Consider the following 15,434-nt stretch of genomic DNA (forward strand, 5'->3'; position numbering starts at 1 on the left):
AGCCAGAAAAGAGTTCCCTCCTCAGCTCAGGCAGTGTGAATGAGTTCAGGTCCTTTAATTGGATCACTGTCTCACTAAGCGTTGGAGTGCGCACACAGCTTTAAATCGGAGTGATTATCTTCAGGCTGGCCAGAGGAGCGAATGCAGCACCCCCCCCCCCCGTCCTCCTACTGCCGAGCAATTTGGGCTGTAAGGTGGGTGGCAGCCGTTAATGGACGGTTCATGCCCTTTTCTGACAGCGCAGCACATGGCCTGCGAATAACTGACTTAAAAGATTGTTAAAGCAAAGCGAGTGCAGAGCCACTAACTACCTACCTGGGGAAGTCTGGAGAGTGCCTTGCAAGCCTCTCTGAATCTGGTGAAGCAAGAACGTTCAGGAAGAGGGCTTAAGAAGAAATATTTCCACTGCAGGAAAAAATCTTTCTGGCCCTGTACACTGATGAAGCTGCCTTCTTCTGAAAAAGACCAGTGGTCCATCAAGGTCCCTGTTATCTTCTTAGATCAGCTGCAGCTTTCCAGGGTCTCAGGTCAAGATACTTCGTATCACCATCTGCCTGCTCCTTCCGTAACTGGAGATTCAGGGATTGAACTGGGGCCTTCTGTATGCCAAGCAGTTGCTCTACCAGTGACCCACAGCTCCTCCTCCAGAGGGGAAGGGGTGTCTTGCAGTTTCTTTTGTATGCGCCCAATAACAGGAGAGGGTGCAGTTCTGTTTGGGTGACCAGAGACAGACGGGTGTCAGCCTGAGAAAGGGCCTTTTCCCAAAGGAATACAGCTTCCCTGTGTGGCTTACAGGCTACTGCCTGCTTGCGCACTTGCCCACTGCCAGCTCAGCCACTCTTCCCTGATTGGGCCAGCCTTTCAAGGTTATTTGCATATGTGGCCTGGTTGGTTCTCACCTCCCACATTCTAAACAGTCTGCAGTTGCTATTGGGAGACATTGAGTGATTCCGCACACGTTGAATAATGCACTTCCAATCCTCTTCATAGATCATTTAGAATGGATTTTTTTGTGTGCGGAAAAAAAATCCACCTCAAACGATTGATAAAGTGCATTGAAAGTGCATTATCCAACGTGTGCGGAATCAGCCATTGAATGTGTCCTGATGTAAAATGCACCTCCCAGTCTTCCCCTAAAATTTTACTCAGGTTGCCAATCTCCCTGTGGGGCCTGCTATTATACTACAAAACCAACTCAGACACACACACACACACAAACCAAAAATGTTACATTCCCATAAGTATTATAACTGGATTTAAAGTAGTTAAATAATGTAGTGAAGCATAGGTTTCAAGCTAGTCTTCTAATATATGAGGTTTTATGGTTTTTATGGTTTTTAAACTGAGTTTTACGCTTGTATTTAAACTGTATTGTTGTTATTTAATAATGTTGTTACCTGCCCTGAGCCCGTTCACGGGGAGGGCGGGTTAGAAATTTAATCAATAAAATTAGATTAAATAAATTAAACCCTGTTTGGGTGGGAGAGCAGTGTATTAATGTTTTAAATAAATAAACCTTCCCTCTGTTGGAAATTGCAATGTCTGCACTTCTCTGCTGTGTTTGCACTCCGCCAACGCCCTCAAGGTCAGCTCTGTGTTCTAAGCAGTGAGTTGGCTCAGGGGTTCTTTGGATACAGAGCTTTGCTAAGGGACGGAAGAAAAGCCCTGCTGCTTCATCCCCCCAAAAGCTCATCAAGCCAACCAAATTGTGGCTTGCCCCTAGCAACTGGTATACTGCCTCAGAAGATGGAGGGTCTATTTGGCTGTGAGGCCAAATAGACGTTCATGGGCCTCCCAGTCAGAAAGATGACTTGTTATTTCGGTGTTCTTGCAGGAAGTTGGGCAGGAGATGGACCGGCACCGGCAGCTGATGCAAGGGGTGCTGTCCAACGTTGAGCTGCTGAGCTTGCAGCGAGAAGGTGGGGCCACCCTTGCCAGGTTGAGGAAGGAGGCCGCCTGCCTCAGCTTCTCCCCCGACGCCAGGTAGGAGGCTACGTGCCCTGGGCTCGCCTCTGGCTGTGGGGCTTGCGGAACACTCTTGTTTGGAAACTGCCGCCTGTGAGCTTCCAGCTGATACGAGCCCTTCTCCAGCCTTTGTACAGTGGGCTCACACTGCCGTTGTGATGAGAATCCTGGGGGTTGGACTGCTGCCTCAGGGAGGGGCAGAGGACTGCATTGGGATGTCCAACTCAAAGAAGTGATGAAACTTCTCAAGAGAAGGAAGAAGGGCCAAATCATAGAATCATAGGGTTGGAAGGGCCCCCCAGGGTCGTCTAGTCCAACCCCCTGCACAGTGCAGGAAATTCACAGTTGCCTCTCCCCCCCCCCCGCCTCCACACACCCGACCCAGTGACCCCTGATGCATGCCCAAAAGATGGCAAAACACCATCAGGTTCCCTAGCCAAACTGTCCTGGGGAAAATTGCTACCTGACCCCAAAGTGGCGATTGGCATTACCTTGGGCATGTAAAGAAGGGGCCACGAGAACTAAGCACTGATGTAACCCCCTTCCTGCCCTCCCGCTCATGATTTCACAGAATCAGCATTGCTGTCAGATGGCCATCTAGCCTCTGCTTAAAAACTTCCTAAGAAGGAGAGCCCATCACCTCCCGAGGAAGCCTGTTCCACTGAGGGACCACTTGAACTGTCAGGAAATTCTTCCTAATGTTTAGCCAAAAGCTCTTCATTTAATTTCAGCCCAATGGTTCTGGCCCGACCTTCGGGGGGGCAGCGAAAAACAACTCTGTACCATCCTCTATAAGGCAGCCTTTCAAACGAGCACTGGGGTTCAAGCTGCTCCCTCAACTGTCTCATTACAGCCCAGTTTGCTGTGCTGTGCTGAATCTCCGGTCCCTGGCCCGTTTCTGTACTCAAGCTCCCTCTTTTCTTACTTTATTTCCAGTTTGGTTTGAGGGTAGAGTTCACGCCTTGTTGTTTTCTAGCCCCGGGGTTCTAATTTAGACACGGCCATTGTGACGCGGCTGGTACTTCCCTGTGGTTGGCTCCCACGTTGCATCGGTGGAATGCAAGTTTCAGATTCCAACACTCTCTGGATGATCTGAGAGTTTCCCATCACTTTGGAATCTCTGATTCTGGTGTTGAAGGGCCTCTGCGATGCAGAACTTCCGGAGCTAGTTATATAATGTAGGAGTGGCAGCCACACTGCAAAGGTGGTACATAAATTGGAGCATGCTTGCCCAGTGTTAAGAAACAAACAAACAAAAACCAGTGATTTCTCATCACTGAATAACAAGTACAACAACAACAATCGATTTATATACCACCCTTCAGGATGACTTAACACCCACTCAGAGCAGTTTACAAAGTATGCTATTATTGATGTATTGTCGAAGGCTTTCACGGCCGGAGAACGATGGTTGTTGTGGGTTTTCCGGGCTGTATTGCCGTGGTCTTGGCATTGTAGTTCCTGACGTTTCGCCAGCAGCTGTGGCTGGCATCTTCAGAGGTGTAGCACCAAAAGACAGAGATCTCTCAGTATCACGGTGTGTAAAAGATCTCTGTCTTTTGGTGCTACACCTCTGAAGATGCCAGCCACAGCTGCTGGCGAAACGTCAGGAACTACAATGCCAAGACCACGGCAATACAACCCGGAAAACCCACAACAACCATATGCTATTATTATCCCCATAACAAACACCCCGTGAGGTGGGTGGGGCTGAGAGAGCTCCTAGAAGCTGTGAGTGACCCAAGGTCCCCCAGCTGGCTTCAAGCGGAGGAGTGGGGAATCAAACCTGGTTCTACAGATTAGAGTCCTGCGCTCTTAACCACTACACCAAATTGTCAAACCCAGAAGCAACTGGGTGCCACTTCAAGGCCTTTGAAACAGTAGTTCCTTTTAAACCAATTAAACATGGCAGAGACAACAGGTGTCCTCAGGGACGAGACATATGTGATTGGCTGGAGATTCTGGAGGGTTTTTTTGGGTCTTCCTTTGGGGACAGAGCAGGGGTCATGGGAAGGGGGGGGGTTAGCTGTTCATTTCTTGCATTGTGCAGGGGATGGGACTAGATGACCCTTGGGATCCCTTCCAGCTCTGTGTTTCTATGAATGTAACTTCAACACTAAAACACAATCCAGGGAGCTGAAGAGCAATCCCACGGAGCTGCCCTGTCAGACCTGGTAAAATCTCCTTCAGTATGGGAGTCAAAAGCAAAAACTCTCAGAACTGGGGAGTGAAGCCCCACTTCCCAGGGTAACAGAGCCATCACCAGTTTCTCTGACTAACCCTCAGCTGTGAGACCGAGAGACTAGTCTCAAGCCCTGCTGGGTATTAAACCAGGTCAGCCCTGCAAGGTAGGCCACTTTGCCGTCTGAGTTCCACAGAACAATTATTTGGGTAGCTATGGCAAGTAGGCCAAAGTGCGGGATTTAGACTGAAGTGCTAGAACCCCAATAACACCACAGGCGTATAATTAATAAAGTTTATTAAAAGAAGTGCAAAGAATTCAGTTATAGAAGTGTGCAAACAGGAGAAGAAAATAATAAAACTAAATAAACTCCCCTAACAATACAGGCTTTCAGTCCTCTATAGGAGATGTTACCTTGTCAAGCTGGAGCAGAATAATCCAGGCAGAACTTCGACGTCTAAAGTCCAGAGAGTTCAGAGCTGACTCCTGTCTAGCCAATTAGGCCCAGAGCTGACTTAAGAAATCAAAATAGTAAAGAGTCCAGTAGCACCTTTAAGACTGACCAACTTTATTGTCACATAAGCTTTCGAGTGTCACAGCTCTCTTTCAAGAGCCACAGCTCTCTTCCGAGAGCCACAGCTCTCTTCGTCAGATGCATCTGATGAAGAGAGCTGTGGCTCTCAGAAGCTGACGATGCATCTGACGAAGAGAGCTGTGGCTCTCGAAAGCTTATGCGACAATAAAGTTGGTCAGTCTTCAAGGTGCTACTGGACTCTACTATTTTGCAACTACACGCTAACACGCGTAACTCCTTGGGATCTATTAACAACTTGGTTTGAGGCTAGGCCTGGGATGATACGCCACTGCAGCTGGCGCATCTTCCCCATTAAGAGTCACTCATCCCACTCCCAGGGTTCTTGGCATTAATGAGATGGAATGCAAGTGCGAAACTCCCTTCTGAGTTCTGACCTTGAAGCTCTCAGATCTGCACCATCCCTGCTTCCGTCTCGTCCTTATCTTTCTGGGAAGTTGCAGAATCATTCTGATGGTACTTTCCCAGAGAGGAGTCTCTCGTAGTTCTAACTAGGCTGAGAAACCTGAACCAGAGGTTGGAAAAAGGCCAAGAAACAGTCTAGGCAGTTTCTTAACAAGACCTCTGACCCATGATAATTGTCCTTGGCTCTCCAGGGGGTCAGGCAGAGGATAGGTTTTCTCAGTTTGTTCCATGGGATGTTTTGAAAGGTGATACCAGCGATTTGAACAAGGGACTCACTGCATACCAACCATGCCCTCTACCATTCAGCTTCTATCCTTCCTCTCTAAATCAAAATGTCTGTGTCTGCTAGTCTTTAAAAAATCCCACCTCTATCAATTTCACCTCTCTGTGCAAGGGTAGTTTAAAAAGACAGAGCCGGCGGAGATCGCTCTGCAGAGGGTTTGTTAATTTCATCTTTGCCTCCTTGAAGGGGAAGTGAAATTGACAGACCCTTCTGGGAGGCAAAGATGAAATTAACAAACCCTCTGAGGAGCAATCTCTGCCAGCTCTGTCTTTTAAAATGCTTCCTGGCTAACTTTGCATCTCTCTACACTTGAGTGTCGCCGTGTAAGGTATCTCGTTTAGAGAGACTCGCTGAGAAGTACTCTGCAGAGATTAGCTTGGCCTGAAGTTTGACTTGATGTGGTTCTCCCTTTTGCCCCCTTCTCTTTGCAAGGAACAGCATCGACTGTGCCCTGGGCCTCTACAATGTGGTGGAGGAGCAAGTGCACACTTTGGTGACCAGATCCAACTGCCGCTTGGAGCATCTGCAGTTCCTGCTGAAGATCCGAGAGCTGGAGGAGGAATTTCACAAGGTCAGTGAGCCTTCCGGGGGTGCTGTAAAGAGCCACACGGCATCAAAGGCTGGTCAGTCTCCACTCGACTTGCCTTTAGGGTCCTTTTCTCAAATACTCGTTTTGCAAACTGTTCCTGTATTACATTTCGACTTGGGGATATCTGCAAATTATGACCCTTACATTTGAAAAGAAGTCCACTGATCTGTACAGCCTAACGTGATGTAGAATTCTGTAAGGTGCAATTCTAACCTTTGATGAGATAATCCTCATGTGACATGGAAGGGTCATGTCTGTGGCAGCTTAGTGAGCTGAATAGCACTCCTATCAGAGCGGTCAACGCTTCCATGCAGAAATTACAGAAGGATTGGATGCTTCTTAATAACATGAAAGTCCAGGGGCACCTTAAAGATTGACAGCATTTATTTCCATATGAGCTTACATGAGTTGTGTGTCTGTTATGTGCTGTCAAGTCGCCTCTGACCTATGGCGACCCTATGAATGAAAGACCTCCAAAATGTCTTGTCACTAACAGACTTGCTCAGATCCTGCAAACTGGAGGACGTGGCTTCTTTGATTGAGTCCAGCCATCTCGTTTTGGGTCTTCCTCTTTTCCTGCTGCCTTCCGCTTTTCCTAGCATTATTGACTTTTCCAGAGAGTCTTGTCTTCTCACGATGTGACCAAAGTACGATAGCCTCAGTTTTGTCATTTTAGCAGCCCGCCTTGTCAGGTAGATGTGTGAAGGAAAATCATACTGAGAAATCACACAGGAAAGGTTGGGCATCTTATGGGAAAGTTCATCTCCTCCATTTCTCCCTTACATTGAGATTTACACTCATGGTCGAATTCTTCTCTCCCCTCCCAGTCCTCCCCATAAGATTTCCCAGTATGATTTGTCCTCACATCTCTCTGATGAAGTGAGCTGTGACTCACGAAAGCTTACATTGAAATAAATGCTGCTGGTCTTTAAAGTGCTGATGGATTTTTATTTTGCCACAAGAGACTAACACGGCGACTTCCTTTGCAACGGCCATGGAGATCTTCTTGCCCCCGAACCCTACAGCTGAGAGGCCACATGCAAAGGCTGTGCTGGTGTTGTGTGCTGCAGAAAACTTGCAGATCAAGAAACATTTCTTTCCTTTTTCAAGGAATTTTTCAGAGAAAAGAACCACATTTTTTTTTAAAAAAAAAAAGCAAAGCAAGACTCTGCATAGGAATAAGCAAAAATATACCCGATGGGCATGATGTCATGACTCCACAAACCCCTAAGGGCCTCCAGGTCCACAGGCCAAAGTAGCCTAGCTTAGGTGAGTAGCCGTGTGGGTCTGCAGTCGAACAGCAAGATACGAGTCCTGCTGTGACTCCTTAGAGACCAACAAGATTTTCAGGGTGTAAGCTATGGGGAGTCACAGCTCCCTTCTTCTGGTCTGAAGGGAGCTTTGACTCTCCAAAGTTTACTCTCTGAAAATTGTGTTGGTCTCTAAGGCGCCACTGAACTCCTATCCGGCCACACTAGCCGTTATCAAAAAGCAGCCGGGGGGGCTTGCAGTGAGTCCAGAAAAAGAGCCAAAGGGGAAAACAGCGCCTGCTCCTTTTCTGCTCCGTTGAGCCTCCTCCTATCGTCTACTTTCCCACCTGTGCAAGAAAGTTGTTGTTGTTGTTATCATCGTCGTCATTAATAACAATAACAATAACAATTTGATTTTTAGCCCACCTTCCCCACAAGCAGGCTCAGAGCGGGATACAAAAATAAGATTGATACAGAATTAAAAACATTAAATACATTTAAAACCAAGAACCAGTTGTCACGATAATAAAATACACAAAGAGATGAGGCAGCTAGCAGTGACTGATCAGAGTCATCGGTAGTAACAGAGTGATGGCAGGTAGCTATCATGTGACACCAGCCAGGTGATGCACTTCTCTGTAAATGTCAAGGTCATTTGGGCTGGCACAGTGAGTCAGCAGCACTGCGTGGGGATAGGCTACTAAGTAATTTATAAGGCTTGTATTGTAAAGAGCTCCAGCTCTGCGGGTTGCTGGCGAAGCACTTTGTCAGTCAACGTAAAGTACCTGTAAATATATCCACCTGTAAATTATATAATACACCATTTGTACCGAAGCTTGGTGTGTCGTGTCTTCTCTTGAACCCTGCCACTGACGCCTGTGTAGCATAATCTCCCGCGACACCAGTTTGGTGTAGTGGTTAAGAGCATGGGACTCTAATCTGAAGAGCCGGGTTTGATTCCCCGCTCCTCCACTTGAAGCCAGCTGGGTGACCTTGGGTCGGTCACAGCTCTCTCAGCCTCACCCACCTCACAGGGTGTTTTGTTGTGGGGATAATAATGACATAAAAATCCACAACAACCAATAATGACGTACTTTGTAAACCACTCTGAATGGGTGTTAAGTCATCCTGAAGGTCGGTATATAAATCTAATGTTATTATTATTATTATTATTATTATTAAGAACAACAATTCATGCACAATTAGCATCTCAGATGGCGGCCCCCTCCATTTTCCCAAAGAAACCTGGTACCCCGGTCTGTTCTCCAGGTAGTAGAAGCTTGGGAAGGAGGCAGTTTTGAGTGGAGAAAGGGCTGGCAGGGAATGGGTTAAACACCCGGTTCCCACCTGCTGACCTTCTGCTCCCCTTAGCAGCCCCCCCCCCATGAGAGGTGGCGGGTTGGTCTCACCCTCCTCTGCTGGGATGACTTTTGCTTTGTCTTCAACTGTACAGAAACTCCCGCCGCTGAGTAGAAACACGGTTAATAATCATTCAGTAAAGACTTTGACCTCAATAACTGAAACCCAATTAGGGAGGAATCGTCTTCGAACCTGCAAGTTTGCAAAAACATACAGAACTGTTTATTAATTTTAAAGGGATCAGTGCAGCATGAAATAGGATTTAATTTTCACTTTGTTTATTGGGTGTAATACAGCCTATTTATGACGTTTGGGGACGTGATTTTGGGGAACGACTCATTTCCTCCAGGTTGCTTAATTTTTGATACATTTTTACCGTGTTGATTTAGATCCACTTAAAGTGTCATTTTTATAAGGTGAATTAAAGTAAATGAATGAAACTAATTACAGCAACACAAACAGGAGATGAAACGAATTAAGAACTGGAAGCTCTCTGCGTTTGCGACAAAAGGTGCAGGTGGATTTCCCGTGTTTCTAGGGAACATGAAGTTTCATGACTGGATCTTCTGCCACTATTTTTTGCTCTTAGATCCCGAGGAGTTCGCCGTGTTAGTCTGTAGTAGCAAAATAGTAGAGTCCAGTAGCACCTTTAAGACTAACCCACTTTACTGTAGCATAAGCTTTCGAGAACCACAGCTCTCTTGGTCAGATGCATCGTCTGCTTTCGAGAATCACAGCTCTCTTGGTCAGATGCATTGTCAGCTTTCGAGAACCACAGCTCTCTTCATCAGATGCATCTGTCAATGCATTTGACGAAGAGAGCTGTGGTTCTCGAAAGCTTATGCTACAGTAAAGTTGGTCAGACTTAAAGGTGCTACTGGACTCTTTGCTGTTTTTTTGCTCTGAGAAGCTGCTGCAGGGCCCCTGTTGTCTTCCTGCTTGAAAATGCCCACCCATTGCGTGGCAGACACAATGCAGATACCAGCATCTTTTCCCAACCGGGTCTGAAAGCAACCTGGGTGGGGCCTTTTTTTCAGTCTGTGAAATGGCGTCAGAGGAATACTTCAGTGCCCTTTCCCGTGACTGGCAGCCCCAGCCCAAATTCTCCCTAGCTCCACCTATTCCAATGTGAATTAGGATCAGTGGCAGCTCTGAATGAGAGTTGCACCCGCTCACCTGAAATTCAAGAATGGATCTCTGCGTCTTGGGACGGGTTTTTTTAAAGAACACATTTCCAATGGAGAAACCAGTGGTTGGTCCAGGGGTTTTGAGCAGGTTGGCATTGTTTGTCAAGTTTCACAGCCGGAGTTATAAACACTCTAGGGTTTCTAGATGAATAACCAACGCTGTATTTGCGTTTCAGTGTAAAAAAAGAAAATGAAAATGTGGGTCTTTTGCCAGCCAGATGCGTCCAGTTCCAGCCCAGAGTGGGTCCCCCGTTCCAAGCGTTTCCGTGTTTGGTCTGCCAGGGCCTCATCGACTCTGCGTGTTTGTTTTACCAATTCCTTATTGCCCCTCGCCCTTTTCGTATCACATCTTGACTTCTTGGCTTGTCTGATGGTTCTTCAGTGTGCAATTCTATACTTCTTGGGGGAAAGGATCTGTTTTCCTTTCTTGTGTTGCAGTGCTATTGCTGTAGCATAGTGGCTAAGTGGCCAGGCTGCAAACTAGCACTCTGCAGGTTCGAATCCCACTGCTGCTATGAACTTGGCAGGTAGCCTTGGATCAGCCCCTCCTCTCAGCCCTGGTTCCCCAGCTGTATTGTGGGGATAATAACAACTCTGACTTCGTTCACTGCTCTGAGTGGCAAAATCAAAAAGAGTCCAGTAGATTCCAATTCAGCAGAATTCATATGCAAATTTGACTCTGTCAAGCTGGGACTGAATAGAGACTATGAATGGTTATCACATTATCACAGGTAACAGATTCCCTTTACAGAGGCGTGGTCTGGGGGAGCCCAGTGGCTGCATTGGAAGACGCTCCCTATTGCTAAAATACTTTGCTTTTTCTGGTCTTTCTTCAACTGGCTGCTTTAGTTTAATTTCATATCGCTTTGTTTTAAATTGCATCGTGACTTTAATGCATTGTGATTTGCTCGTTTTTTTAGTTCCTGAGAAATGTAACATCAAAAGGCAATCTAATTTCATAAAAACATCCAGCAGCTTCCATCTGTCTGCAGATATTTTTTCCACAATGTCTTGCCTAATAAGTATATTTTCAGCAACTCTATGAAGGGCTTTCCCTCCCCACAGTTTCAGTCGATTAATTCCAGTAATTTCTCTTACTCATCTTCTTTCTAACCTGGGCCCTTTTCACACTACTTACTTGCTTCCGAAACATCGCAATATGTAGCGCAAAAAACGCGGAAGATAGCGTCTTCTCACGAGAGTTTTGTGCAACATCGCGCTAAACTCCCGCTAGAAGACGCTATCTTCTACATTTTTTGCGCTACATACCGCAGTGTTTTGTAAGCAAGTAAGTAGTGTGAAAAGGGTCCTGGTTACTGTTCCCCAAGGGAGGGGCTGGATCTAACCATTGGGAATCAGTGACTTCCACATACTCTGAGACCTGAAGGGTCTAAAGAAAGTTCTTCTGGGTGGATCTGGTTTGATCACTGTGGGGTTCTGGTATTTTCCTTTGCTTCTGTCCACAGCTTACTTCGTGGATGGAGGAAGAAGGCGACCTGAAGCTCAGCGAAGTGGGATCTGTAGGGTGCAGCCAGGACAGCACTGAAGAATCTTATCAGAGGTTTAAGAAATTCTTCAAAGAAGCCACAGTAAGTTGGGCTGAGAGAAAGAGAGAGACTCCATCAGAGCTCGGCTGGAACAGAATTAAACACAAAGGAAATGTGGGAAACGATCCATTTTGTGTCTGATATATTGTGCATTGTGCAGGGGGGTGGACTAGATAACCCTATAGTCCCTTCCAGCTCTATAATTCTTTGAACTACAGAAATCTTAAAGTTCACAATTTCAGTTGTTGAAAGAAGTTCTCAACATTGCTTCAGCTTCTCAGTTACCATTTATCCCAGCTTCTCTCCACCCCCCATTCATTGATCTTCCTAAGTTTTCTTCCCCTTAATAATTAATTATACCACTTTCTACCCCCGCCTTCCCACACATGGCTTCCCGTTGCTGATATCCAGGGTGAAGCAAAGATTTAACCTCAGCAAATATATATATAAACCCCTCAACTGGCAAGGCAGTTCATGCTGTAAAGGTAGTGGGGAAGGGGTGGGGAGGTATTGTCTCACAGACCAATAAAGAGATGAAGTTGGGGCTCTATTCTTTGGGTTGCTAAGAAACATCAGACCTCTTGCTCCTGGATTTCTGGGCTGGAGAGAGAAGGGCCCCACCTTATGGGTCAGAATGGGCCTCCACACCCTTTTAAACTTAAGATCATGAGAAAAAGGCTGCTAAACAATCCCCTTTAGTCAAGGCAATCAAATAGTCGGTAATTCCGTTGTAGAATTCACTGCAATGAGCACTGATGACTTTAAAAGGGGATTTGACAGATTCGTGGAGGGGCAGTCTGTCAGAGAGTCACTCTACGCAAGACATCTTACATGGGGGCGCTCAATTGTAGGGAGATGCAATGTTAGCCGGGAAACATAGTTTAAAAAGACAGAGCAGGTGGAGATCACTCCTCAGATGGTTTGCTAATTTCATCTTCACCTCCCTGAAGGCTCTGTCAATTTCACCTCTCTACAGGAGGATAGTTTTAAAAGATTGAGCCTGTGGCAGAGCAAAGGCTTTGCTCTACACTGGAGCTGTGTGAAGAGGCTGTGAAATGCCAGAAGGGAAACTTCCGCCCATTATAACTTCTCCATGTCCAAGCCAGGCTCTGGAAGGCAGCTCCAGCCCATTTCCATTCCTCGCTGCCCTCTGGTTGCCATCCCACACAGTTTTAGGCTGGAGAGGTGAAATTGACAAAGCCTTCGGGGAGCAAAGATGAAATTAACAAACCTTCTGAGGAGTGATCTCCGTTGGCTCGGTCTTTTTAAACTATGCTTCCTGGCTAACATTGTGTTTCCTTACACTTGAGCAGCCTTGTGTAAGATACCTTGTGTAGAGAGACTCAGAGCCTACTAGCCATGGTGACTAAAGAGAACAGGCAGAAAACCTCTGAATCCCAGTGCCAGGCGACAGTATCAGAAGAAGGCCCCGCAAAAGTTTCTCCTAATGTTTGTCCTCCAATGTAAATGGCCTCTGAGCACCATGAATCTAATTTGTCCCGATCCTAATAACGAGGTCCAGAAAGTGCGCTTAGGCAGGCTCTGTCGCAATGCCTTTCACTTCCTTCCCTGCTCAGGTCCACTACAACCGGGGTCTCTCCCTCTCCAAGGAGGCTGCCAAGGTCCAGGGATCCAGGTTCCCCGAGACGGAGGCTTTTGAGGCAGCCAAGGGGGCATTCCAGGCCAAGCTGACCATGTTCTACATGGAAATGGAGATGAGAGGGGCAGAGCTGGAGATTCTGCTGGATCTCTTCAAGTTCCACGGCAAGGTAAATGCGCGAAAGGCCTCCGTCTACCCATGGGGAACTCTGCCCCCTCCTGGCTGGCTACATCATCTCAGGAGACGGGGACGGTTGCTCCCGGGAAAAACCTCAGGGTCACTGGGTGTGTGGGGGGGAGGGGAGGTAGCTGTGAATTTCCTGCATAGTGCAGGGGGTTGGACTAGATGACCCTGGAGGTCCCTTCTAACCCTGTGATTCTCTGGTGACTGCTCTTTTTTCCCAAAGGTCACGCAGCTGAATCTCGACTGCAAGCAACGCTTGGCCCAGTGGAGAGCTGGGGAGAACGAGCCCTGGAGCATGGAGGCCCTGCAGGAATTTGAGCGCTCGCTCCAGCTGCCCTCGGAGTTTTCCGCCGAGAAATTCCAGCGGATGAAGGTGCAGGCTTCCAGCATGCGGAACTCAAAGGGACTAGAGGTGTGGAGGGATGCTTTAGAGAAATGCCAAGAGGCCCAGCAGATCCTGGAAGGCATGCTGGCCAAATGCCGGGAGAACCAAGACGGAGGGGCGAGGGTCTGTGACGTGAAGGGCAACCCTCTTGGCATGAATTCGAACCCACCTCCCGAAGTCCTGGGTGAAGAGCCCTACTTTGACGGTGGGCTGGTGAAAGCCAAGGGCCAGGAGGGTCTGTTGGAACACAACAGAAGGAACCTGGCTACGGACAGAATTGACTCTCGGGAGGACCCTTCCTTCGTCACAGGCAACAGAGAAATGGAAAGGGGAGGGGGTTATCTTGCTTCTCCACATGTGGTTCCTGAAAGGGCGGCCTCTGAGGGCCAGGACCCCCGTGAAAAGTCCCCCGAAAGTCTCCTCACACCCACTCGGACCCCTCCTCCTTTAATGCGTCCCACCCACACCTCTTGCCCAAAGGCTAACCACCTGCCAGGGACCTGTGAGGACCTGCCAGCCACAGACTGGACCTGCGTAACTGTGCCAGGGAGAGGCCGGCGCAGCAGGAAGAACGAAGCCGCCCAGTACTTCCAGCTCGCCCGACATGGGAGTTTTTCCTCGGAAGACACTGATTCCCAGACCTCCACGGAAGAGCCTCTGGGCTCCAGTGCCACATTACCAATGGAATCCATCGGCCCCAAAGGAGCCCTGCTCCAGGGAAAAGCTCAGGGGATTGTCTATTTAGAGAACCACAGCACAAGTGGACTGAATAAAACAGCCTCCCAATAAGTTCATTGACTCCGTGAGCTGGAATTCCTCGGCTCTGCTTCGTGACCTTCCCACAGACTTCTTTGTGCTCGGTTACGTTCCTGGAGCCTACAAAAATGGCAGCCTGATTTTTGCTTGGGTGGCGCTCCGTACCCCAGAAGTGTAGCTCTCTTACTGCACAGGAGTCTATCCACCTTGGCCATTTCAAGTTCCCATCTTAAATAGTCAGTTCCATCAGCAGTCTGGCTGCTAGGCCGGAAAGAACACCAGGGCTGCTTTCACATGGAGGATTTTCTCCATTTCAGCCACCCAATTCCTGTGTTTTCTTTTCCTGTTTCCATGTGATGCCGTCCTGGACATCACCAACCACGAACAGCCCATTTCTTCTCTAAACGAAATGCTTTTTCAAAACCTGAGGGGAAACGCTTTTTCTCTGCATGGGGCATACTTTTCATTCTGTCTGGAACGGAAGGTACAACTTAGGGTTCAGTGAAAAGGAATAGCTCCTCCTTCCTTCCTCCACCTATCCATTAGGGTTTTTTTAAACTGTTTTATCTCTGTTTCGCTGATGAGTCGCGACTGCAGGGAGAAGCGAGGGGCTGTATTTAGGCTGTTCTAAATATGCTGTGCTCTTTTTTAAAAAAAAAAAAGTAATACAGAACAACACAATTGCACTATGACTTGTACATTGTGTGGATCTCGGCGTTAAGAAGGAAGGGTGGCAGGAGATTCCGAAGGAAAGATTCCCAAATGGAAGGTACTCCTTAGGTTTCAATTTAAAAAAAAAGAACACTCCTTCTTCTTCTGCCTATCCATTAGATTTTGTAAAAATGTATTTTTTTCTCTCTATAATGTTGTTGCATTGTTACTGAATTAAAATCACAGAATCGTAGAGCTGGAAGGCACCCTGAGGGTCATCTAGTCCAACCCCCTGCACATTGCAGGAAATTCACAGCTCGGTCCCTCCCTCTCCCCCAGTGACCCCTGTTCTATGCTCAGAAGAAGAAAAACCTCCATGAATGCCAGCTAATCTAGCGGAGAGGAAAATTCCTTCCTGACCCCAGACCCGGGGCACATAAGAAATGACCACAAGAGCTGAGCCCAGCTACAGCAATTCAAAAATCACAGTTTTGCTTGTC

General features: G+C 47.4%; 1 protein-coding gene across 3 annotated transcripts in view; it reads left to right on the forward strand.

The window, feature by feature from the left end:
* The window catches only part of KIAA1755 (KIAA1755 ortholog), a 36,230-nt gene extending 21,041 nt beyond the window's left edge, over nt 1-15,189 (forward strand). The window contains exons 10-14 of one of the 3 annotated variants that reach the window (XM_054979210.1): nt 1,835-1,983; nt 5,860-5,998; nt 11,279-11,401; nt 12,937-13,128; nt 13,366-15,189. In XM_054979210.1, the coding sequence (XP_054835185.1) occupies nt 1,835-1,983; nt 5,860-5,998; nt 11,279-11,401; nt 12,937-13,128; nt 13,366-14,316 (1,554 nt within the window). In that variant the 3' untranslated portion in view covers nt 14,317-15,189. The remainder of the gene's footprint in view (nt 1-1,834; nt 1,984-5,859; nt 5,999-11,278; nt 11,402-12,936; nt 13,129-13,365) is intronic. The other 2 variants (XM_054979209.1, XM_054979208.1) reach the window with 2 other exon arrangements.
* Nucleotides 15,190-15,434: the final 245 nt, after the last annotated feature.

This window comes from Eublepharis macularius, chromosome 5 (genome assembly GCF_028583425.1).
Source record: "Eublepharis macularius isolate TG4126 chromosome 5, MPM_Emac_v1.0, whole genome shotgun sequence".
NCBI lineage: Eukaryota > Metazoa > Chordata > Lepidosauria > Squamata > Eublepharidae > Eublepharis > Eublepharis macularius.